This window comes from Heliangelus exortis, chromosome 9, assembly GCF_036169615.1.
Source record: "Heliangelus exortis chromosome 9, bHelExo1.hap1, whole genome shotgun sequence".
NCBI lineage: Eukaryota > Metazoa > Chordata > Aves > Apodiformes > Trochilidae > Heliangelus > Heliangelus exortis.
Window position 1 is genome coordinate 11,168,399 of NC_092430.1, and position 27,243 is coordinate 11,195,641.

Genomic DNA, 27,243 nt, shown 5'->3' on the forward strand with positions numbered 1-27,243 from the left:
AATGTGGTACTGAGTTGCTTTGACACTTGCACTTCCAAATAACATAGAGAATGAAATGTGTCCACAGTAACCAGGATGCACTTGTAATACATTCCAGTCTTCATCTTTTTAATCTATGCAAAATGTATAGGTATTTAAAAAATCTATGCAATAATTTTCTTTGAGATAACCATGTGGTAACAAATTACCAAAACAACTTCAGTTTGTCTTGGTTATTTGTACATAAAGAAGTTTTAAATGGAACAGTGCTATTGACAGTCTGCTCCACTGTATATCAGAAGATAATGTACAGAAAAAAACCATACTTAATGTAATTACTTGAATATTTTACTTTTCCTATGCATTACTGTGTTGGCCTCATCTTCCCCTTCTGGCAGATCGGTTCCTGTGTCCTTCCTAGTCTAACAATAAAGATGAAAAGGCATTACTGAAATGTGTATTTCTGTAGTTTGTTTAAGTTTTGACATGTTTTAGTTAGTATTAAAATGTTTTGGAATTTATAATTGTATAGCAATACTGCAAGAAAGGAAATTTTTATAACCATGTTAAAATATTTTATAACCATGTTAAAATATCTACCATAATTGCTTTAAAATAGGACAGATGTATTTCATTTGTGGAGTATTGACTTAATGTTCCAGTGCAGAGGTGGTTGGCTTCTATATAGAAAAAATCTTTTTCAAGAGTCTATACACACATGCAGACCTCAGTGTTTGGATTAAATACATTACTGCATACCTGTGTGTATATAAACTTACATTATACATGGATACACTTCTACCCACAGAATACTAACAAAAATATATATAATACTTATGTGAAAAGTTGATCTTTTACACCAGTGCATAATTTACACAAGCATCTGCTGTGTATACTTAATTTTATTGTATTATAGATCCCAGGCTAAAAAGTATTTATTAAGTTACTTTATAACAAAAAGCACTGCAATATGTTCTGCAACACAGTTATGCATTTTTAAGAACTAGATTTCAAAATTTGTGTACGGTTAAATCTATAAGGTCATACAGAAAACAAATCTGAGAAATGTTAGGTAATGAAGTTCAAAAGTTGAAAAGCAATAATCATCATTAGGCATTTCTGATAAGCAGTTTTCAAGGAAGGTGGCTATTTTATTTTCCAGTTACACTTGGCATTTTCATGCCAAATGTGGGGTTTTTTATTTATTTATTGTGATTGGTTTTGGGGTTTTGTTTTTTTAATATCACTTCCAACAGTAACATAAAAAGGCAAAGAGAAAGCATATTAATCAGGTTTCTTTTCTCCTTTAACAATGATTTTTTTTTCTCCCCCTATAATATACTATATGCTTGCATAGCCTTTTGAAGGGTCTGGTGCATATGTAGAGAGGTATCTTTTCTTTGTCTGTGTGCCTATTGGTTTTGTTCTGACCTTATTCTCACCTCCTGTTCTCTACAAATAAGAAAGGAAGTAGCCTTACATGCTGATTCTCCCTACATTGCTAGAGATCAAAAGAGCTTTTGAAAGTACAGTACAGAACAGCATTCACTGTCCTATTATCCCTATGGCAGGTTGCAAACAGTAGTTCCAAAGCCTTCCCAGGTAATAAGATTTTCACTGAAACAGAATGACAAGAGGTTTCTAATCTCTTTTGCATTGAATCCTCATATCACCACTAGTATATTAAGTGGTGTTATTTTAGTAGTGTGGTGGTCTATACTGTGCATGTACATTGCAGAAATATTAACCCTGCTACTGAAAAATGTCTTGGTGGTGTAATTTATTTTTCATATATTCTAGAATGCATATTGGATGAATGGGGTATTTTCCCTTCAAAGAGACAGTGACTTCCATGCAAAGGAATAATGATGGTGGGGTTCTTTGTAAAATAGGGTGACCTCCTGCAACTGAGTGGGATGTTTTTTCTTTTATTCACATAATTAGGGTTATTTTACATAGTATTGCAGATATATCTGAGCGTTAATCAAAGCCATTTTGTATGTATACTATCAGAAATAAGATTTTGTAATTACAGTTACCCCCATTTTAGCCACAATAAACATCAAAAGGATGACTTTTAGCTGTATTTGACATTGAAATATAGATGTTAAGCCTTTATCCCAACTTTCTTACTGTTACTGTATCTGAGATATCAACAGGAGACAAGCCAGACTTGAAAAGCAGAGAAATTATTGGTGTGATCTTGCCTCAGTATACTACCTGTAATCTGGGATTTCATTTTAAAATTATGTTAAAAGTGAATGCAGCTCACTGCTATTACAAACGCTTAATTCTTTTCAGCTTTAAAATCTATGTTTTTACATTGAATTACCAGAGAGATCTGAAGTTAAATATCACATTGAGAGTTGAAACCACTGTTGTCAGGTCTAGGATCAGTAATAATAAATTTATTATTTGTTTAATAACAATATTTTTTTAAAAAAATTATTTAATTTTCCTCTTCTACATGCCAACGAGAAAAAGAAGACTCTACAGAATGCATTTTTTCAGAAATGTGTGTGTGTGTGTGTTTACAAACATACACCTCACTAGCATTCTCATTTCTCAGCCTTACTTCTCAGTACATCAGGAATCCACCTATTCATAGAAGAATGTAAAATCCTCACTTAAGTCAGTGAAATGAAATAAAACATATTAATATTAGAAGGATTATAAGATTGGTTTTTAACCTTGCCTACAAAAGCAAATCTTTTTGGCTTGGAGTATGAGCTTTGCTAGCAAATTGTGTGAAGGAAGAGACACCATTAGGACTTTCCTCTGCTCTAAGCCCAGCTGTTACAGCAACAAAAGCTGACACACTGTTCAAGCACATATGTAATGTTTTAAGACAACTCTGGGAAAATTACTGATAGCCAGGGCCACTTGTTTTCCCTAATTTCATAGCTACATAGTTCACAATTTGTTTTAACTTGCTGTCTCAGTTGCATGCTTTGCAATGCAGGTTTTCTTTTATTTTTCTGGATGAAAATGAGCTGAATGCATTTCTGGAGAACTTTTCCAGAGTCTTCTGGCTGTGCTTTGAACTTTTCTGTTATTTTCAATTTTAACAAAACATTAAAATGACAGTTTAACTTCCAATACAGCCACTTGTGAATGCCTGAGCAATGGAATGGCTATTTCTTTTTAACCTTGTCATTTAATGCCTGATGAATTGTGTTTCTGTGACTAACTGGAAAGCAGAAAGAGAGTGTTTGTAGTTTCATAAGTTGATCTGTCATTAAACATGTTTTAATTTCTGTGCACAATTTCACTTGGTGGTTGAGAACATTTCATAAAAATATTTCACACTTGTCTAAGTGCATTATGGGATGTTTATTGTCCTTTGAAGCATGTTGTAGGGCTGCTGGTAATGTCACCGTGGTCTGATCTCTTATGATAATTTTGTTTGGGGAACACAGTGATATTTACATAACCAGAGTCTTGAATCTTAGCAGTATATTTATCTTACGGTACTTGATATTAATTTTGTCTTTGTGTTTTGTTTTGTTTGGGTTTTTTTTCTCCCACAGTTGCAGGTAATTTTTAGGTGGTGGAAAATCTCAGGCAGGGATGAATTTTTTATGAATCAAGACCTGGAGAAATTTAAGAATACCAGGAGGTTTGTATGATTCACGTTTCATAGTCATATGATAATTACTGTAAAGTTGCTGTGGTATATAATGGGATAATCTAGCAATATTTACGTGTAATAACTTTCATAAAAGATATCATTGCTTTCGCTAAGATGCATTCTGTATGAATTTATTAAAATAAATGAATGTACGAATACCTGAAAAACAAAAGACATTACAGTAAATGTAAACATAGGATAAATCCTAGCAACGTTGGTAGTTTCACTTTAAGATAACTGTGGAACTTTTAGCAACAAAAATATTCCAGAAAGCAACTCAGCCTGTATAATGCTCTATGCCAGCACAGTTCTCTTTATGGCTATGTCATGAGCCACCTGTATTCCCAATCTGTTTAAACATCAGTAAACCCAAATGCCTCAGGTACCTGGATTACAGAAGTGTGACATGAGTTTAGGAGCATACAGCCAGAAAAAGAAAGACACATCAGTAAATAAACCTTTAAACACAGATTTGTAGAGCTGTTTTCCAACCTTTTCTTGACAGACCTGCCACTGAAAGCATCTGAAATAATAATGCTTTTTCTCCAAGTGCCACAGGACTATTGTATCCCAAGGAATTGTTACTCTTCATCTTCTTATAATCTCGGTTCTCAGTAATGGATTACTCTGAAGAGATATTTTATCACAAGACATAATTGGTCACTGCTCACAGAGGACACAGTCTCCTGAAAATGTGAAGCCAAAGACGTGCTAATTCAACAACTGCAGCTAATAGTTGAGGTCTGATCTATGACCTGGTCTGAAAATGGAGAAGCTCATAACTGCACCTGCAGAGACTGTATTAACATCTGAGGCTTTTGTAGCCCACAAGACTAGATAGTGCTCAAACACTCAGCATTGCTGAGATTTATAGATATTTTTTCTAATAAGCTGCCTTTGTGTTCTGATTATGTACAGGCAGACAAAAAACTTCAGTTGCAGATGTGTCTTCGTATTTACCGTATTTTTATGATGAATTTGAAATATGCCATTTCCAAGGGAATTTCTGTCTTCCTTATCAACAGCTTTGGCAGACATCATATTATTTACACTTAGGCAAAGAAGTCCTGCATCTCAGGAGGTAGGGGAGAGGGTAAAATTTATTTAATAGAAAATACTGTTTTCAAGAGTAAACTTGAGTGTGTCTTTGTTTAGGATCTGAAATAAGACCTACACAGCTTTCCTTTTCTTATTAAAATCTAACACTTCCTACAACACAATCTAAGAGATCTTTAACCCTAGTGAGTTAATGTGGGCTGCATTTCTATCTTTTGGTTTGTGTTTCTGTAACTGTTGTAACTTTCACAACTGACCATTTTCAAGTGAATTTGAAAACAGTGACACTTTCTTAGGCAGCTGGGTCAGAGAGTGGAAGTTACTGCTGTTAGCTCCACAGTGATGGAAAGTTCTGAGCTCAAGTGACTGGATATATGCACAAACCACCAAAAAAGTTTTAATCAGCTCTCAGTCTGTAACAAAGTAAATATTTCATTCCAGTGATTATTACTTGTTTTGGCTAGAAGGGATATTAATATATCAGGAACCAGTAGAAACCGACCTGCCTGTTGAATCTGGCTGGTGCTCAGGGAGTCTTTAAATATGCTGTATTTTTTTGCAGTAGGTGTTTATAATCACTCCGTTGGTTGAGGCAAAGACTTGCACTCCATTTTAAATTTGTCACTTTTTATAAACCTGAGCTTTCATATAAGTAGTCCTCCACACTTTTACCAAGAATTACATAGAATTTATAGTGAAATTTTAGCAATAGCTTTCCATAGGTTTATTTTCAAAATTTAATTTTAACCTATTTTTTATTTACCTCATAAAAACAGGTTTTATATTTATAGTCACATTTATTGTATATGAATATCAGTTATATTGAATATTTAATGGTGAATATTTTAGCTTGGTCTATTCCTCATTGTTTATACGGTAAGATTTTCCTGTGGTATTTTATATTAATATAATGTCACACTAAAACATCTGGTTTAGATTACTGGGGTACAGTAATTCCAAAGTTAAATTCCTGTTAACACACATTTTTCTCCTGTTATCCTATTATTTTCAGGACCTCACAAATACTTGTCATACTTCCTTGACATTTGGTCATTTCTTACTCCTAAAAATATCTAAGCATACATGGGGTTTTCGCTGTTTTTTACTAAAAGTTTAATATAAAGTAACAGTGCTCTGTTTTTTGAAAAATGCTAACATAAATAGAAGTGTTATGATTTAAATATTACTGTTTATGAAAAGTTGTAATGTTATATTGGTATTATTCCTGTCCATGGCTCTTGCTGTTCCACACAATTAGATGTTTTTACACCTCCTTTTCACTTTGTGTTAGAGGAGCTTTGCTGCTGTTATCCTAAGTATTCACAGAATTTTTTTTTCCTGTAGTTCTCCACAAATATATATATTGGAAAAACATTCTAGTTATTTCTACTGAATTTTTCACCAAATGAGGTTTCAAATAAAAGACTCATCACCAGACCTGTGGTTTACTGCTAAATATTTGATACACCTCTACCAGCAAAATGTCTATCTGTTATTAAGTGTAAGTATTTCCTTTTGTTATCTCCTCACTTTTATTCCTAAGATTTCATCTGTTTTCCCATGGTTGGAAATTTTTTCAGGAAAATTGTTAAAAAAAAAAAAAAGGTGCTTAAATAATTTCTAATGGGTTTAGCAAGTATAGACCCCATGCAAATGAAATATTTTATCAATATACATACATATGTATATTGTATATATATGTATATATATATGTATATGTACGTATAATCCAATAGAAGACTGAAGAAGTAAACATTTTGTAATAAACATTTGTTTAACATTTTAGTAAATTTATATTAACTACCATACAGCTGTAGCCATCTTTGTTTGTTTTGAAATGGTTGCTTTTCTTTCTGGGAAGTGAAGTAATGTAAAGTTTCTTTTCATAGTCTTGATAGAAGAAGAGCAAGGAAGACAGGGAAGAGCAAGATTTTGCATATGGCTGGAGTTTCATTATGTTTTTGCAAAGATGGAAAATGCATTGACGATAGGGTAGGGCAAGAGAAGAGAGGTCTTTTAAATATTTAGATGAGTGAATAAAACCTGCAAGCTTGATAGCAGTATCTAGCACTGACAGGGTGAATATTTCACAAAAGAACAAAATTTCAATATAATTTCACAGTTTATCATGAGCTGCAAATACACTCATAAAGCAAGATGAATACAGCTAAGTATTTTTAAACAGCCAAACCAGGTCACATTATTATTTCTAGAAATAGATTATTTCTAGAAATAAACAATTTCAAAGAAAACCTCAAGGAGCAGCAAATGTGATAGCCTGTTCAATCATTCAGTATGAAGTAGATGCACACTACAAGCATTTTCATTGTCATTCTTAGTCTGTGAAGATTTGGGTTATTCTTATATATTAGCTTGTATTAGATCATCCAGTCAATTTTTAGTTGGCTATGTAGATAATTTTTGTACTTGCACAAGAAATTTGAGGAAAATTACCTACTTTATCGAAGTGAGATACTTGGAAAGCAAAAAAGCAAATGAGAACCAACAGCCAACTGTTTGCACTTGCAGTATGATGTATCAACAGAAAAGAAAGCTTGGGCCATCTACCCAAAGATACGAAGGAACATAAGGTGATAGCTTCCTTCTACATAACTGCCTTAGGAATATTTGGAACAAAAAGAGAAGAAATAAGTCTTAGCATCTTGTAATTTGAAAAGCTCTTTCAAATGTATTTGAATGCTTTTTTCAACAAAGCTCTTTTCAAATGTATTCACATAAGATTGAGTTTTGTAACAAATCTGACAAAATATTTTGGAATGAAAACTGCTGTGTGAAAATTGTATGCACTTACTGCCTATATTCAATATAGGTTCAACTTCCTTAAATCTGTTTCTGTCTCTTTTCATAATCTTAACATATATAAGAAGATAGACTCTTAATTGGTTAAAAAAATAAAACAACAAATCCCCAAAACAACAACAAAACCCATTCTGCATGAATTAGAATAGTTTCATGATAAATAAAGTAGTAATTCTAGTTTTTATCTCTGCATCTCTGTATGAAAAGAAGAAAAAATAAGTCATTTACAAATCTGGATGACTGTTCCAAAATTTACCACTGATCATTCACTAGAAGTGTAGCAAAACAAATTCAAGATCATGGTTTATATTGAACTAATATTTTTATTAAAGCAATTTGATAAAATAGATAACTCTCCTGAAGAAACCATGTTAAATTCAAAAGGGCAAGTTCCAAGTTCAGTAAAGAAGCCAAAATGATCAACTGTATTAATGAAGGATGAGGAACAGCTAAGGAACAGATCTATGGAAAAATAATTCGGTGTTGTACTGGATCACAAAGTCAATGAGTCACAAATTGGCATGTCACTGCAAAAGGTGTCTTCAATTTCATTTTAGTTGTACAACTGTACCTACATAAGATAAGCAGAATTAAAGGGGCTCTTAATGTCAGAGCATAATTATTTTCACCAAAGCATACAACTGAAGCACTTTTCAGTTCTTTTATGAGCCTCCTCCTTAGTAAATAGCACTGTCTTTATGTAAATAAAGGATGGATGTGGAAAAGTGGACAAAATGGTTCTGGAAAACTTTCAGCTCAGCTCTGTTGCTCTTTTAATGTTCCTATATGCTATATACTAGTAATGCTATAAACTAGTAATGTTCAGTATTAAGTTGTTTTTTTTTTTTTCTCTAATAAACTTTGGGAAAAAAACCGACCTTAAGCTGAGTTTTGGGGTTGATTTTTTGGGCTATGTGTGAGTAATGTGGGATTATTGGGCAGAATTTTCATGCTTTTACAAATTTTCTGTTTCTTGGGTTTTGTTTTGATTTTTAATCCCGGTTCAGATTGCTATATTGTTTGGTTCCAAAGTTCTGGAACATGTCCTCAAACTGTTTCAAGGTAACTATGACTTCCTGGAACAGCTTCCTGTCCTGTTGTTCTTGTACATGATTTCCTTTCTGGAGCTTAAGGATATTGCCAGGCTTTCTCAAGGTTCACACAGATTGAAATGGTAAAAGAAAAAAAATAAAAGTCTTACAAATTACTTGAGCGTTGTTAGATTGGCTGTGCAGCATATTGGTTGTGACTCATCTCACATTTAATATAATCATCAATCCATCTGCTTTAGTTAAAGTTTTAGACAATAAATCATCTGTATCCAAACAACTGAACAGGTGCAATAAAAACTACATTTCATAAAGACTGTTAGAGACACTGTGCTTATCCTGCACACTATTATTGCACGTAGAACAGACAATGATCCAGATAATTCCATTGTAACCCATGGTTGGGTGCTACATACCACATCCAGGATTAAGTATTTGAAATGTAAAACCTACACTTTGCATTAGGGTTTGTATTATTGTAATGTCTAGGAACTTCAATCCCTTTATACTACACTCACTAACAACAACAAAAAAAACAAACAGCCAAACCAATGAGACATTCTTAGAGAGCTTAGATTTTAACTATTTGACAAAAGACAGGAGCACAAGAGATATTTTTCAAGATTTTTGCAGACCTTAGAGCAAGGAGGTGTAAGGAAAAGAACATCATGCTGCTTTGCCTGGAAGCTCTTTCCAGCTATCTGGGAAGTATGGGAAATAGTAGGAACACCTTGGACTGAAACTTCAAAGAGTAAATAACAGAATTTGCTAATATTGGCTGATGGGAGGTTAGCATAGCTTCTTAATGCTGTATGAGGGGGTAACAAGTAGGGGAGGATACCATGGAAGTCCCAGGAGAACAAGGGCCCATCTGTTGGTGCAAAGAGAAAAATTTATAGCATTAGGGTATGTTGAAAAAGCGCTGGAGATGTCATCTATTCCAGCTTCCAAGTCTGTGCAGGGTCAGGTAATTGGAGGAATGAAAGATTCTGTGTTCAGATCTGTGAGCTTATTTTTGTGGTCAAAATTTCATTTTCTATCCCAATCAGAGTCTCAGAAAAGGCTGATGAAGTAACTCGAGGACAGGGGGTGGATGTTATCTTATGAAAAATAAGAAGAGAAAAATATTAAAGAGAATAATAGTAAAGAGACAAATAATCTGATCCTTATCCCCAGGAGTGCTGTAGGAGCCTAGACCTTGGGAGGAAGATAAAAATGGGTTTAGTCATCTGGAGTGTGAAGTGACAATTAGATACTCCCTGAAAGAGTTCAGAGAAACAGATGAACCTATTCATTTGGAGACCAGGACATGTCTCTAGTACAGAGTGCTTCTCCAAATTGTATTAGGCTGAGATTACTCACAGGGTTTGTATTATTTTTAGGCTCTGTGACCCAAGATTTCTAGAAAAGCTCTGGGGAAGATTGCTGCCAGCTCAAGACAGCATGGCTGTACTGTTGTTCCTGTGGTGTGGCTACAAAGACTTTATAGATGATTTATCAAGAGAGTTCCAATGAGCACCAAAAAGTGGAAGTTGGTATAAATAAAGCTCAGGAGAAAATGGCACAATAGGCAAACAGAGCATAACATTAGAGGTGAAGGGCAGGTGGAAGTAGATAAGCTTGGTGCATTCTGGTCTTTATTTCAGTTTGAAGATAAAACAGTTGATATTGTGTCTGGGAAACCACCAGTAAAGGATAAAAGAACAAAAACAACTGAAGAAGAGAATGGATAGAAAGGAAGCCAGGAAATGTTTTACTAGTGTATTTTGAATCCATCTGTCATTTGCAGAGTGTGAGTGGATTTGGATGAGGAGGACAATAAACTTCCCATTAGTTAAACACAAGCTTGGATATTCTGGAATTTAAGGAAGTCCTATAAATAAATAACTTGCATAATAATAAAATCAATATTTTGGTACAATTAAGTCGTCTAATAAAACTAGTAATGCCATGATCCCTTTCTCTCATTTCAGCAGTATTTTTTGGAAATTAAAAATTTGTCCCAGTACTATGAATTTTCATTTCCAGACTAATTTATGTGTAGGCTGGAATACAGCTCTATGTGGAATTATAAAATAGCATATTTAGATTTTCAAATAGGGAAAAATACAACAGTCTCTGCACTCAGGACTGTGCAGTGTGAGGGGCTCTGTGTGTCCATCCTGTGCAACACATCTCATAGGCTGAATTAAATGGGTATGCCAGGCAGTTCTGATCATAAATCCTGATCTCCAGTGCATTCAGATGCTTTCAGTATGCGTTTCAATTTTAGATTTTCACTAGATACTGTTTTTAAAACCATGTGCAGGAGCCCCAGTGCAGCCCCACGGCTGGAGCTCTGTGTGAGTCCTCCAGACAACTATTCAGCAATCTTCGATATTGTGATGACTCCCAGAACAAGCTCAGGATAGGGTTCGTTTAGTTTACTGTACAAAGTGTCCTTCGATAGACAAAACAGGCAAGATTAAACAATTTTTTAAAAAAAGGCTGCTAAGTATGAGCAGCAGAGGGAGCCCGGTTCCCGGAGCAGGAGAGAGCGCTGCTGCAGGGCCGCCCCCCGGGGCCGGGGGTTTTGCTGGTTCCCGAAGGGAAGATGTGCTGGTTAGTACACAATTCCCAAGCCACTGGCACGGAACAGAAACGACGAAAATGTCAGTGACTACCTTTTTTCTTTCTGTATTGGGTTTGTTTGTTTGTTTGCTTTCGGTTTTGGTTTTTTATTGGGTTTTTTCTTTTTTTTTTTCTTTTTTTTTTTTTTTTTTTCTTTTTTGTTGTTGTTGGTTTGGTTGGGGGGGGGTTGTTGTGGAGGGTTTTTTTTGTTTTTTGTTTTTAATAGAACACTGTATCCGGCAATGCAAATATAGTATACCAACAACCAGTTTCCACTATTTTGAACTTCACAGTGTCCGTTTTCCATAGTAACAACTGAATGGTGAGAGACAGAGAGCAGGCAGAACTTTAAAGAAAACTTTCAAGATGCATATATAGTTTAATTTCAGAACTTCTACAGCAATTTTGCCCCAATAATCCCTGCTTTTCCTTTGCTAGAATCTGGGCATGCTGCATGCCTGCAGTATGATCACTCTCACAAGTCAACAACAAAAAGAGGAGTGCACAAACCCTGACAAAGCTTTGCTGTACTCAGTGAATTGAATAGTTTAAGGTATCCAGCTACATCAGCACCATGTAACAGAAGTTATTCCAGAACTTTTGGGGGTTTTTTATGTCTGTTACTACTTGTAGCAGGCATGCCCGACACTTAAATGAGAGTAATCCAGTACAGCTCCACTTGGGTGCCTGCCATGACAAGTTTAGAAAAGTGGAATTATTGGAAGGAGAATCAATGTTAGTCTGCTCTGGCTGGTTTCATTTCTAATGGGTAAATACTATACAATGACACAGTGTCTTCCTTCTGTTATGAGCAATAAGGACAATCATTTCACAAGAGAATCTTAACTTTTAAGCTTAAGAAATTAACTTAATTAGTAAATTAACAGAAAGTGAAATTTTGGGTGATCTAATTTTATTCGCATCATATGGCCCATAGTAAGGACTTCTATGGAAAGATGTAAGTGAACATGTTACTTATTACAGTAATATACAAACAAAGTTGATTTTGACAAAAAACAAAGTGAAAATGAAGTATAAAGGGTACATACCTTTCAAAAAGAAAAAAAACCCCACCAAACTGAAGGAAACCATCACTTCAAGATATATATATATTTCAACAATAGAAGATAGCTCAGTTGAAATAAACTAGCAGCAGCATTCATTATAAGAAAATATTAAACCTGTAACAAAAGAACTTATGTGAAAGTGTAGCTTGCATGAACATTTGGTCCAACAAAAAAGCTGATTTTAAGGAATTACTGTGTGTTTGCATCATGTGTTGCAGTTCACTGCCACCTCAGTTGTTTTAGTATAAATTTCAGAGGCCATATGTAACTACCCTGTGTGAATGAACTGATTTAAATCTTGGAGTAGTTTGGGGCTTTCTTAAGGTTTTCTTTATCTTGGCTCACTCAGTCATCTATTTTAAAGTATGTGCCTGCCAAACAGTTGAAGAAGTGCAACACTGGAAAATTGCAATATAGAACAATACAAATTGCCTTTTAGGAAGTTTTTTAACCAATCCTGCAGATCTGAAGATCTGTATAACAATAGTGTGGCATACTGAACTGTTTTCCCAATATTTGTCTTTAATAGTATGAACTGTTTTTAAAGAACTCCAGCAGCATATACCAGTATTAAGCAAAGAGCCTGGTTTGTCATGAAAAAAACTTTTAGAAAACTAACAGAAAAAACCTACAGTGACTTTTATTTGATAGGAAAACTAACATCAGACTCACTTCTTAAAGCTGTGAAAACTCTTGTACCACCATAAAGAACATTCTGCATCGATTTCTGGGTGCTTAATGTGCTTTAAGAAAAATTATTTGAGTATTTTAAATGCTCTTCATCTCTGCAGTATCTGATTTTCTAGTGTATAAACATCTCAGATATGATGAGTTCATGAGAAACATTGTGAGAAGCAACATGACTGCTCATAATGCTCACAGTTTTTGTGACTAAATTAATTGTAACAAAATTTATATTGTAACAAATTGTAACAAAATGTGTATTGTACTCCAATTCTTTCTGAAAAACTACAGGTGGCCAACTTTTGCACAACTCTTTTTCTTTAGTCCTGTTTGCTTGACAAACAGGTCCCATGGAGGGAGTCAATGACAATGTTAAGCATTTCTACAAAACCTCTAATTACATAAAGCTGCCAGAAACTTCAGAATGTTTCTGAAAACACCTTCCGGTTTGTGATTAAAAATATTTTTTTCTATGTATTGCCTCTTTTTACTTTTATGGTTGTTTAACTTCAGGTGCATAAAGTGTTATATAATTTAAAATGCAGTCTATGTATTGATGATGGCTACTTCATTATGCACTTGGTTCTTGAAAAAATAAAATAAAAAATCCTTGAAGTAGAGTAATTTCTGAAAAATATAGCAACTTTTTTTCAGTTTTGCATCACAGAAATAAGTAATTGTAATACATTGGATTAATTGAATTCTACTAGCATTGCAACAGTACTTCACAAGCCAGGTAAGAAATACAATTATTTTCTCACACTCAGTTAACTAATCTTCTATCAGGCAGAATATATAGTAGGAAAGACCTTTATAAATAATTCATATCCTGATCAAATTGTCTTGTAGGACTACAGTAAATCAGCAGTAACTGCTCTGCAGTCAATGGAGTTTCACCAATGGATAGTGGTGAAAGTTACGAGAAGCAAGAGTAAAAGGCTCCTTGAATTGTTCCAGTTTTAAGACTAGCAGGGTGCTTTTAATTGCTGTAATTTTTAGATCCAAAGTAAAAGATCGTAACTAATTCTAAAATTGTATTTCTAATAATTTATTAGCATTTTGGGGCACTTCTGCTTTTCACTGAAGTACAGCTCAGTGTGGTTGGTTTCTTAAGAAAACCAGCTTTGTACTGTCATACAATAGAAACATGTAAACAAAAGAAATCTGTAAAAAAACTTCTGGAATTTGTCTTATACTTGTGCTTCTTCTGTAGATTTTTCTTTTGGTTGTTTCTTTTGAATATAAGGTTGTATAAGTAAAAATACTGTTCCCAACATGTATAGGAAGCCAGATATGTAAAAAGAAAAATCGTATTTATTTGTGATGTCATAGATCCAACCTGCAAAATAAGGACAAAACATGTTTGTTACAAAGCTTGACAACAAGGTACAAGGAAAAACTTGAAAAATAACGCACATTTCTCTCATGATATTTTAGTCAAATCCAGAGATTTTTGTGGAAAATCCATTAAAAAGATGTGGTGATTGTCTCCTCTTCTAGATGCTACAAATGGAAATGTATTAACAAAATCTTGTTCATTCACCAAAATCAGTGCAAAACCTATCCCCCTACTGAAGTATCATGGAAGTCTTAAAATGGGACTCTATGTGCTGACCTAAGAAGCCAAGCAACTTTCTAAAACTGTACATTTTTCAGACTAGTTATCACTGATTTAACCTCAAAGTAGTCATTGTGGGATCCCAGACCAATAATTTCTTCCACTGTACTATTATCTTTTTAAAATGCACAATACTGCAGGTTAGTTCAAATGCTGTGCCTTGTGCAAATAATAACATTGCCAACAGCTTTCTCACAGACTCACATATCAATAAGAGACTTTTTCAAGAGATACAATCTCAGTGTGCAATGACTCGCATTCCAACCTTAATTCCTTTATAAAAATACATTAAAGCTACTTCAGAAAGGCTTGAGGACTCAAAATCGCAGCATTCCATCATGCTCTTCTGGCTGAGTTGAGATGTAACCTCAAGATTAGAAGCTCTTTTTACATCACCTAATTGCATCCTAATGTCTCCCTTACTAATAACCACATACAAAAGACATGAACTCTGCAGACTGAGAGGTCCTGAAAGCACAAATGGTAGAGTAAAACACTGCTCCTTTTTAAAGGGCACCAGATGAGCTCTCTTCTAAATCATGCTGGCTCATGAGATGGTGAGGAGAGAAGGTGAGAGCGTTCTCCCTTGTCTGGATTGCTTGTGCTGCTAATAGCTTCACTTCAGCCTAGTGCCATCCCTGGATAACCTCAGCCAGTACTTACAAGGTTTCTTACTGCTTTCTTCTGATTTGCATCTCTATAAAACATAGCTGAGTATAGTAGTGAGAATCAGTACCTTTATTTCTTCTGTACTTTCTATGAGAAAAATTGTAAGGAATGCTTGTTTAAACCTAGTTAACTTTAGACATAACATGCATATACACTTCTACCCTCTGCTGTGGATGGCAGTAAAGAGATCATGAGCAATGCAGTCCCCAAAGTAGACATTTCTAGCTGAAGGAAGGCAAAGCTAAGTTAAATCAAGGCATCCATTGGCAGCTTAGAGCAGTGCCACCCAAAACCACTTTCTAGTTCTTAGAAGTAATATTATGAACATCTACCTCTCATGAAAAATATTCATCATTTTTTCATATACTACAAAAAAACACGTCAAATTAAGTTAAATCTTTCTCATTTTAAAAAAACGCGTAATATTTTAAGAACATAAAAAATTTAAAGTATAGAATGTAATAGATTTGCAAAGATTGTAATTTGTAGTGTGTGAACAGTGAACTGGTATCCAGCAGATGTGATCTGTAAAATTGTACAATTTAAAGATAGATGTTATGATCCATTTTAAAGCAACTGTAATCTTAACTACATATGCTCATAACATAAGAAAGTTTAATGATATAACAAGCCACACAGATGTTACACAGACATCTGTTGGTTAGCCACTGGAACTTCTTACCTGCAAATGGTGGTCCAAACAATGCAGATATTCCACTGGCACAAATGATGATTCCGTAGGCATTTGCAAGATGTTTGATTCCAACTAAATCTTGAGTCACAACAGGCATTAGAGAAAAATAACCGCTAGAAAATCCTATCAGACCACAAGCCACGGCCAGGCTAACATATGTATGCAGTAGTGGCAAAGTGAGAATGCAGGTGACGAAGCTTAAGTTGGCCATGAGGAAGACATTCCATGCACTGATGCAAGGGAGATCAGAGATGATTCCAAGGACCACTTTGCCAAAAATATGAACAATGGCTATAATGGATGTCAAAGGAAATATATTGTTCTGACTAGATAAGTTGTACTGCTTGACTATTTCTGGAAGATAAATTAAGGGAATGACAAAACTGCTGTAGGCAAACAAAGCCCAAATTATAAAGGCCACAAAGACTCTATTGGTAAACAGTGATGCGGCTCCAAAGTAGCTGTAGTACCATATTGCAAATCCCTTCCTGGCTGTAACTGTCAGCTGGCTCACTCTCTTAAGAATGCGCAGTCCATACATATTCCTTCCACTTCTGGATTTACCTCCAATTTCTGTTTGCTGGACGCTGTCAAGCACTTCTTCATTTGTCACTTCTTTTTTTTCCAGTTCTTCACTGAGGATTCCACTAGATTTTATAGTCTCTGAAGAATGGGACAGAACTTTTGCCTGATTATCTTCACTGTTTCTTCTCACAACATATTTTTCGCCAACATCTTTGACAGAGAGTGGTCTCATAAGCGCCCCACAGACACAAAGGTTCAGGGAGATGGCACCTTGAATGAACATGGCATTTCTCCATCCAAACTCTGTGCAGAGGTACTTCAGAAATGCAGTCACTAGGAAAGCTCCAAACCCTGTTCCTGTTGTACTGAGTCCCTGTGCAAGTGCTCTTCTCTTCTGAAAATACTGCCCTACCATGACCACCGCAGGTAGATAAACCATGCCACTTCCAATGCCTATGAAAAAAAAATTCTAAATCAATCTGAAGTTTTTGCTGAGAGATAAAAAGTGGTGAAAAACAAATCAGTTTTATTCCTAAATTTTTAGCAAGCATAGTAGTAAAACTAAGAATAAATATTCTGTTCTTATGTTATTCTCATGTTAGCTTTCATTTCTGTCCTGTAGTATTTCCCAAAATTTGCAATAGTCATTCCACTGAGAACGCAATGCTATTTATCTGCTAAAAAACATGAAACACATGGAAGATAAAAACAGCATGACTGCTGAAAATACTGAAACAAATGGAAGATGAAAACCTTTACCTCGTTTCAGCATTAAGTCCCAAACATTTCACATTAAATTGGTGACAGTTAACATGGAGGAAAACACAAGCAAAACCTATTTTGAAATATCAGCATTTGTAATACCCACATTTGGTTGTATGAGCAATGATCAATTGCTTAGTGGGCACATATTGTTACTTTTGCTTAACTTCACCAGCAATGAAGATCCAGACCAAGTTTTTGCCCATGCGTTATAGCTGTGGAGCTACAGAGACTGTGAGGTATGTTTCAGGAGTCAGCACAGGGTGCTAGCCCAGTGGTGGGACCTTGGTCAGCTCCCAGGTTTCTCTTTGGGCACTGCAGATACAGCCAGAGACGGCCACATGGTAGCTGCATACTCTTAAATGGCACATCTCCAGTTTTGTAAAAAATCCCTCAGCTGCAGTTAAAAACCACGGTATTAATGGTACCTATTTAAGTAGAAAGTGTTGAGGGTTGAGCAAACGTATTGTTAAAAGTAACACTTATGCTCATTTTTTCTCACAGCAAATTCCCAACAGAGAGGATTTGAACTGTAAGAGAGCTGTATGCAGGGGATGCTTCCCAATTCACTGTGACTGGAACATAGAAGCGTGTTTTGAATTTTCCCAAATAGCTGATAACATGGCTGCATGTAACTACAGCATCACGTTGCTACAATTAGAGCAGAGAAAGAGAAGTTATTCCAGCAAAGCCTGACAACATGCACCTCACCATCACAACATTGTGATGGTCGCAGCTCACCTGTTTTGCCTACTAGATCTATTTATTTATTTGTTATACAAATACACGATAAGGTTTTTATTTTGCACAAGGTCTCCCTCCCCAAACCCAGCTACAAACTCTAAGGAAAAACTCCCTGTCCCCTCAGCCTGGCCTGCTGTTGACTGCTGTGAAAAATACAGCCCAGGCTGTGCTGGTGTTAGTGTTTACCACATGACCCTGCATGGGCAGGAAATAAAGCATTTTTTAAAAAAAGGTTTATCTTATATTTTCATTCTTATATTTTCAGCAGAACAGTCTAGCCACAGGCAAAGGCCTGCCACCTTCACGGGTACTTACAGGGCCACAGGCCTCTCAGCTCCTCTTCCTCACAGATTTGTCACCCAGCACCACAATGGCCGCCACAGGGCCAGCTCTGCTCTCACCCCAGCAGGGTGTCGGGGGCATTTTGCCCACATCCCACAGAGACTCCCTGATACTAGGGGTTACAGGCATTCACCCCAAGGCTTCACAGGGGGAGGGGGGAAGAAAGCTCCTCTGCCCCCCCATACTGCAGGGAGGAAAGCCTGAGGAGCTGTGATGAAGCTGGTGTCCAGGTGCTGAGGGGACAAGAGTGGAATGAGCTGGGGATGGAAACGCCCTGAGGTGAACAGCACTTTGGGATAGGGAGCTGAGGCGGCAGGGTAGCTGCAGGCAGGAGGCCAGGTTGGGACTGTAGGGAAGCACTGTGTGAGAGCATCTGGTATGATGGTGGGTCACCTATGGGGAGAAGAGGAGCCATGAGGAAGCCTGTGAGCACTGCATGGAGGCCCGGAGGTGATTGCAGCAGGAGGCAGCTGCCATAGTAGAAAAGCAGTCTTCCATCTAGCAAAAATAAGAACATGAAAGAAACTTCCAGAGGTGACTGTCAACAAGGGGATGGGAGTGAGGAGACACAGACCGAGGCAACGGGTGAGTGAGGAGATGGCGTGTGCAGGGATAGTGAGCGAGGATGTCGAGTGAGGGGAGGTCTCGTGAAGCGGGAAGAAACACCTCAGGAATCTCTACTGGGGTCTTCTGGCCCGAATTACTTATGCTGCAACTCATGTAAAAATTTGCCTCAGACTTTTTCTGAAGACGTTTTTCACCTGTCTTTATTCCCTGTATGCTCTCTGCGTTTTTGTCTAGTATTTTATGTATGTTCTTTCTAAAAAGCAGCAAGGGCTGAGAGAGAGTGTAGTGAAATGAGGCAACCAGGTGCCACTAATTGCCAGGTAGTGGGCATGAGCTTGTGTTAAGCCCACCTGTGCCCGATTAGGGCGGGCCTAATCACGAGCAGGACTGCGCATGAGCAGGACTGGGGGGCCAATAAAAGGTAAGGCTAGGAGCAGAGGCTCAGGTCATTTCAGACCAAGCCAGCAGAGAGGCTTCCTGCTTTTGGAGCAGTAGCGTGGATCCAGGCTAGTCAACCCTGAGGGCAAGAGACTCAGAGCACTACTGGTGAGTTTCTGCTGGAACACCTGGTTGGACCTTGGAGCACCATGCCCTAAAAGAGGTTTGTCTTGCAACAAGAGAGAGTGGGTAGGTTCCTGTCTGCTTGAGTATATACAATATATGGAAAGAGAAATTCTGAAAAGGGCAGAAACCTGCCTGTAATTATTGGTCTTTGTTCAGGAATTTAAAACATTACTGAAAACTATGTTATGATGGTATGAAAGAGCCACCACAGTGATCCTTGCTGGTTTCATCTTTTTTCCATCCAGAGAGATAGATAACAAATGATGTCCAGAAGTTCTGCAGGTTGCTATGGAATTGTGTGAAATGGGGGTACTGAAGCTATCACTAGTATTGCAAATAATTAATGTTTTTTCATAATGCTTCTGTCTGCCACACATAACGTAAACACCATGCCTCATTTGCAAACATAACTGGCCATGTTATCTGTGGAGTCAGTATTATTTCAAAGCCCTTTGAACTGGTCAGTGTTGCTCAGATAATAATGAATGGCCAGACTTTGTATTACTTACTTGTATCACTGCAGAATTTTGTTTCATATCTTCTAACAACATCTCTTTCCAGAAATGAACAGTGAGTAAAATGTAGTACTGCTTTAAGTAGATAATACTGTGTTCTTCTACATAATTTTCTTAAAGTAACTTTTCTTTTTTTCACAAGAAGCCACATCTTTCTAGAAGCTGAGCATTCAGGCACTTAGGAAGCTGTTGGTTTCCAAGGAAGTGCGTAAACAGACAATTTTTCATATTTTCATTGAGCTCTTATACACATTAAAAGGTTTTCTAGAGACCTTATTCCAATAAAAATGACAAAATATTACTTACTTTGGTGATTTTAATTTTAAAAATACGTAGTAAAATTAGTTGATATTTATTAGTGGTTGTTGTTCTAATCTGAATATCCTTTATTAGAAACTATATCCAAAATATGGCCACATGCATTGTGGCCACATTGAATTTTCTTCACAGTAGATAGTATTATGCTATGTTTTAGATTTGTGACCCAAACACTGTTGATAATACAGGGACACTTTACTTGTTGCTGGTCAGTGTCTACACAGCAGCAAGGCCTTTTGTTTCTCAGGCAGCCCTGACAGTGAGTGCGTTGGGGGTGCTCAAGAAGCTGGGAGGGGACACAGCTGGGACAGGTGACCCCAACTGACGAGAGGGATATTCCACACCAACTGATGTTGTGCTCAGCAATAAAACTGGGGAAAGGAAGGAAGCAGGGGGCACATTTGGAGTTGTGGCCTTTGTCTAACCAAGTTACCAGGATACATGATAAGGCCCTGCTTTACTGGAAATGGCTAAATAGCTGCCTTCCCAAGAGAAGTAGTGAATTAAGTATTTATTTAGCTTTGCTTGTGCGTGCTTTACCTATCAAACTGTCCTTAGCTCACTTTTACCCTTCTGATTCTCTCCTCCATCCCACTGAATCTACTGAAGGAGAGTGAGTAAGCAGCTGTGTGAAGCTTAGCTGCCTACCAGCAGTGACCCACAAGGCCCCTTTAAAATGGGTTTTGAAGCAGTACGATAGTTTTCATAATCTGGTATTTTATTAATGTGGAAGCAACTCCTGTGGAGAACATTTGCTGTTTTTTCATGTGACAAAGGAGTTAGCTGGATATCTTTTAAATTCCACTTGTTAGGAGTTCTGTTCATATTAATTCTTCTAATTAAAAATGCCCTCTAGTATATCCACTTGGGAGAAACCGATGAAAATACCATCTTCGTGTGGCAGATTTAAATCGCAACAAAAATCATTGGGTCCAATCCTCTGAGTAAATAAGTTTTCTGAAAAAGTTAACAGGCTGTAAAAAGCATGAAGGAAACTTTGGTGTAATTTTACAGTCTAACTTCCTTCTTTACTCACCCAGATAACCTTCAGAATAAAAGTAATTGAAAGACATTTCAAACATTAGTACTGCTCTTACCAGATGTCACTCCAAATGTAAGGAAGAGGTACTGCACATTTGAGGCATAGGCACTCAGTATCCAACCTAGAGCATTCAATAGCCCTCCAATTATAGCCGTCTTGCGACACCCACACATGTTGATGAATAAACCAATTAAAGGACCTGTTAAAAACATTAAAAAATGTTAATTTATGTGTTTAAATATCTACTACTGTCAATCTTTTCACAAAAAGATTATTCCTAATCTTTTAAACTAAATGCTAAACTCCAAGCTACTCATGCAATTCCTTTTTTTCGCTATTGCTCTTTTAAATTGTGGAAAGAAATTAAGCCAACTGACCAAACACTTAAAAAAATATACACAGGACCTTAAAACAAAGTTGCCTCGTGAGGAAGGGATGGATTGAACAGAGGAGGAAACTGAAACCATTGTTCTCACTACTCATGCTATGTGAGTGCAAGCCTTTTTCACAAGTAACTAGAAAGTAAACATATTTTACTTTGTTTTTAGTGGAATATTTTAGGCAGATTTAAACTCAATTTTTTCGATCTTAATTTAGAAAGCCAAAGGCATGTGTATACATATGCACACAAACCTACCCCTCTAGATAGTATTTTGGTCAGATCCAACCACAACTTAAATAAATCTTACTTCGTCTGAAAAACTGAAATATGAATTGTCCCAGTTCAGTATTTTCTCCTCCCAGATAGAGTACTGGGAGGACCCCAGGCTTTACAGATCATGTTTTCTTAATTCTAGTGAGACCTTGCAGTCATAGGCATCCTTTCCTGCTCATGCTGCGTACTGAAGTAATTATCTTCCCCTTTCTCCTTCTAACTTGCAAATTTTGTCTTGTTGACTTTAAAAAGCAACTCAGGAGAACTTGGGCACCTCTGCTAACTAAATGGGAAACTGTAAGAAAAGACATGAGGAATAAGTGGTAAACACATTCTTAAAATCTATGTAGGTTTGAAATAATTTACTCTGGAACATACCTACAATAAGGGTAATGCCCATGCTGAGTGAGCTAACCCATGCTGTTAAGCTACGACTTTGATTAAACTCTTCAAGCCATTCTATGTTGAGTATTCCAAGGGCCATTTGGGAGCCCATTACCAGTATGTGCACAATGAAGGAGGAAAGTACAATCATCCAAGCCCATCTTGCATCGATGTCTGGATTAGGCTTAATTGGCTTACTTCCAACTTTTGAGTTATCTCCAAAATCATATCCAATATCCTCTCGACTAGCATACATTTTCTCCACAGTATTCTGAAACAAATAAAGTAAATACCTTAAAAATTCATACAAAATTATCAGATTTTATAGCTTGGTTATAGTTAATAGCATAAATCAGTACCGTATTGCACCACTGCAGTTTAGTGCAGTTCTAAAGTGAATATGGGGTTTCCATTGTTCAAATGGAAATGCTAAGAAAGTTCTCTAGCTGATGTAATATCGTGTACCTTATTATCACAGCTGTCTATGTAGGAGTATTTACAGGTTGACAGTAGATTGCATTATTTCCATTACTACATATTTACTTACCTGTAGGTGTCCAAGAGCACTCACTCTTCATGGGTTGACCCAAGTCACAAAACACACTGCTTACTCTGTACACTCCTCTGTATCACCTTCTGCTGCTCAGTTAGATTATGTTCCTTGTGTTCAACTTGATAAAGCTTGGAATAAAAATAGGGAATCCTGAAGAGGCAGGCAGACGAAGTTACTGTATCTTTTCTGAGGAAACCAGTTCTGAGACGTATTTCTTCCTTCATAGTGGAAGAACAAGAGTGAAGACAGAAAGATAAATATTTAAGGTTCTTGATTTTCAAAATGCTTTGCTTACATGAATTAAAGCACAGGGATTGCTACTACCTCGCTGGAAAGCTTTTTATTAGAGTCAGCTTGACAAACAGTTTGCTATTATGCTTTCAGTTTCCATAGCAGTAATCCATATAATCCTCGTAAAACCAAAGAATTCTTCCAAATTAATGACAATGCCCTTAAGAATCAAACTGACTGGCAGAGTTATGAGCACAGGTGTATGTAGGATCATGAAACAACAGCTTAATTTGATTACTTTTATTTCTTCCACTGTTACGCTAAATTAAGATTGTCACACAATGTGAAAATAAATTCAGCAGCCATTTTTAATTAATTAACAGGCAGGTGCAGGACCCAGTCTTTCTCCATCTGATTTCTGCTGCAACATATTGAAATGTTACCCAACTGTGGAGTACCACACAGGTTTCCATGGAGACTAGAAATTTAATGATACAAATTACCAGAGATGGCAATTTTTTGTCTTTTTTTTTCTTCAGAGAAATAAAAATAGCCATCAGCTTCACAATAGACAAAAGAGAGAATAAAGTTATCAAAATTGTTTAAAAAAGCTCCTTATATATTCTATGAGCCCTCAGAAGCTGTGTCTCAGGGCTAGCTCCTCTACTACTGAACACTGGCAGTGAGTACAGTAACTCAGATCCTGTATTAACTGAAAATTCAGGCTGCTGTCTTTAAATATATGAGTGTTATTTGCTTCTCAAGTTACTACATTTCCAAACTATTTTCCTTTTTTCTTATTTCTAGATAAACATACAGAGAAGGCCTTGAAGTATTTCACAGTACTACAGAGACAGAGTCAGAGTAACCTCTCCAGACTAGCTGCTGAGTAAGTAACTTTTGTAATTAAGTACCACACATCCCTGATGTCCAGTACAGGTAATTTGCAGGTAACTAGGGGCAGCATGAACATGTAGGTTCCTCCAAGAACACACTGATTTGTGTAATACAGTGAATTGGAACTAAGGTGCGGTGTTCTCATGGTATCAAAATTTTCATATATTCAGAAATATATTTTAATATCTTGGCCATAGAAGGTACTGGTGACACAGTGAGGAAGAACAACTGTGCATGTTTATCATTTTGTCACATGAGATGATAAGCTGGGATCAGTTGATGACTCCACATCTGGGTGCCACTGGAAGCACATCTTGTAATTACTTACTGACTTTTTCTTTCAGTCAATCAAATCAAGAGGCAGAGAGAAAGAAGATTATGTTTAGAGGTCTTTCTAGGGGTGCTGCAAGGTATTTCAGGAAGGGTAGCAGGGGAACAAGTCAGAGCCTTGTGGTGGTGAAGACTTTTACAGCCTTAATCAAAATTCTACTTCATCCTTCCTCTGCAGAGGGTCGGTATTAAAGATGACATGTCAGCCCTTTCCTATTAATGTACTTTGAGCTAGATCCCCTATTGATGTAGTTTATTTGTCTGCTTCTGGAGGATTCATCCCACTCACAAGAGATAGAAACACTTACCATGTAAAGGTAATAAAGATAGTAAATAATTATGCTAATAGGGAATAATGAGAAGTAGCAGAAAATTGCATGGAAATCGAAGGAAGTTGCATGCTGTTAAACATGCTCTGTATATAAAAATGTATGATGGATATTACAGCACATCTTAAATAATGTAATACAAAATTACATAACTGAAGATTCAGAATCAGTATTAAATGTAGTGCCTCACCTTTCCCTTTCATGCTTTTGACTGGTTTGGTGTGTACCTCAATACTGATACTGGGTTCAAAAATGTTCCTCTTTGGAACAGAAAAAGATACATTTTTTAGATATTTTAAATTATTTAAAGCAAAAATAATTGACATTGAGATGCAAAGATATGACAATCATCTGTACAATCTTACTGACAGAATGGGCTTAGATTGAGTAAATTGAGCAAGTTAATGTCATGCTTGCATCCACTCCCATAAATCTTCAGAAAATGCATATATTTTTGCTTAGTATTACTTTTATACTATTAGCTTTACAGTAACATCACAAGTTCAAAGTGAGCAATACTCAAAAGCAGGGAAGGTCATTTCAAATAATTTCACAAACTCTCAGACTCTGACTAAAGCAAGAACTACATGTCTGGATACTCCACCTGCTATGGCTCATCTACCTGTGGCCTATCACACGCAGGAGATGCACCCACCTGCCCTCAGCCTTCTTCCCACACCACAGCACTGGTAAGAACACACTATCATGGAAGGCAGAGAAGTCCAAGGAGCTCTTTGCCACTATGAAATCCTAGAGAAACTGAAATGGAAACGACAGCAGCTGATTCGTGAAGCCAGTCATATTTTCTCAATGAGGAAGGTAGTGAAAACCCACTTGCACACAGCCCCTCACAAGGGATTGCATTTAAAGGCAGGAGAATCTGGATTCTTATTTGATCAGCTGGAGAAGGCCTAGATTTTTTCTTTTTTTCAGAAAAGAACTTTTTATACTGCATGCGTGCACAGTATGCAGAGCTCTTACAAAACTGGATTAAGAATGAGTGCCCACAAAGATGCTGAACTTTTTTGAAAACCTGACTCATGAGCTATTTTTGGCAAAAATGCAGGTGTTGTAAGAAAGCCAAAGTTAGCAGCAAAACATGCGAGCTCCCTGTACCATCAGTGGAGGTACAGCTCTTTAGCTTGTAGTTGAATCGGATCACCAAAAAGCATCTGATACAAAAACTCCATATGATGAATAATTTACATATACTTGGGTAATCTCTTCCAGTACCTGACTGTCTGTGTTAAAAGGCATAGAATAAAATAGCACTTTAAAGGCACTTCCAATGGATCGCTCATAAATGCATCATCAATAGTAAAGACTTTTGATTCACAGTATTCCAATTAGACACGCCACAGGTTATTATTTGTCTTTTGAAGACATACAGGAAAAGCTTTTTCAAAAGCATAGTTAATTTGGGGTGTCATAACTTTTGGCAGTTTAACTTCAGCTTGCTTATCTGTGTCACTGGAGACGTGGATACTATCCACTTGTGCAGATCAGAGCCACCGTACATAACTGTGCATGCCCAACAAGGAACAGAAAATCAGGGAAACTAAACACTTAAAATGTTAAGCTAATTGCCAGGTCACAGACTGGAGCCAAGTCAGTGGCAGTTTGATTTCCAGACTGGGGCTGCTGCCCTTCTGCCCCTGAGGGCTAGGTCCCAGGGCCCTGCTCTGATGACCTCTCCCCTCGGTGCTGTTCTATCTCCGTGGGACCCAGGAGTGGTTCCACGTCCCCGCGGAAACCGGGAACAGGCTCAGATAATAAACAGTTCTTTCCCCTCGGTGCGAAGGGACTGGGCAACTTACATCATGTACCTCTACTATATAAATGGTTACACACTATTTCTGGAGCAGCCCGAAGGTGGGGGGACGTACCTTTTCCCCCCACAGGTTAACAATTTGGGGAGCTTCACATCTTACACCCTCCCCACCATTCAAGTTGTTTCCTTACCGAATGCTGCTCAAAAGCGTATGGCCTCCCGCCCCGAGCCCCACGGGGTCAGCAATTCCGGCGAAGGGGCGGGGGCTCGGGCGACGGTGCCACCGCCTCCTCTACCCGGGGGGCTGCGGCGGGGCGGCGTTAGGGGGACTGGGGCGGCTGCCGGTGCCGCCCGCCCGCCGGAGCACAAAGGGTGACCCATGGTTACCCCGCTGCCGCAGCGATACCGCCGGCCGCGGCACGGAGCGGCTGTCCCGACCCGACCCCGACCCTGGGCCCGCGGCCCCGGTGCATCGGACCAGCCCAGCCCAAGCCGCCTCTGCCGCAGGCTGCTGCGCATTCCCCTGCTCGCACCGGTGCCGTGCGGCTGCTCCCGCACTTCTCGGTATACTCACTGCGCCCCGTCCCGCCAGCGCCGCCGCCCCAGCGCTCCACGGCTCCGAGCCCCAGCTGCCGGCCAGACCCGCGGCGCTCCTCCGCTTCCCGAGAGCTGCTGCAGCCTCCGGTGTCCACCTGCGCCCGGCTCCGCTCAGCCGCCCGCCCCAGCTCAGTTCGGCCCTGCTCGCCGCCCCGGGGCTTATTTTCTGTGGAAGTCTGGAACCGATGTTGGACCTCTTGCTCCCCAGGCTGCTCGTCTTCTGCGGTGTCTTGTCTCCAT

General features: G+C 37.7%; 1 protein-coding gene across 7 annotated transcripts; it reads right to left on the bottom strand.

The window, feature by feature from the left end:
* Positions 1–197: 197 nt before the first annotated feature.
* SLC16A14 (solute carrier family 16 member 14) lies at positions 198–27,114 on the bottom strand. 7 transcript variants are annotated; one of them, XM_071752109.1, is made up of 8 exons: positions 26,598–26,687; positions 25,291–25,394; positions 24,826–24,895; positions 22,843–23,066; positions 22,290–22,566; positions 21,312–21,455; positions 15,866–16,855; positions 13,929–14,235 (listed from the first exon to the last, which is right to left on the bottom strand). In XM_071752109.1, exons 5-8 carry the CDS (start codon positions 22,549–22,551, stop codon positions 14,087–14,089), a joined length of 1,545 nt encoding a protein of 514 aa, XP_071608210.1. In that variant the 5' UTR covers positions 22,552–22,566; positions 22,843–23,066; positions 24,826–24,895; positions 25,291–25,394; positions 26,598–26,687; the 3' UTR covers positions 13,929–14,086. The 7 variants fall into 7 exon arrangements, with proteins under 7 accessions (XP_071608212.1, XP_071608210.1, XP_071608208.1 ...); XM_071752107.1 differs by lacking the exon at positions 24,826–24,895; XM_071752108.1 differs by lacking the exons at positions 24,826–24,895; positions 26,598–26,687 and adding an exon at positions 26,326–26,350.
* Between the last annotated feature and the right edge of the window lie 129 nt (positions 27,115–27,243).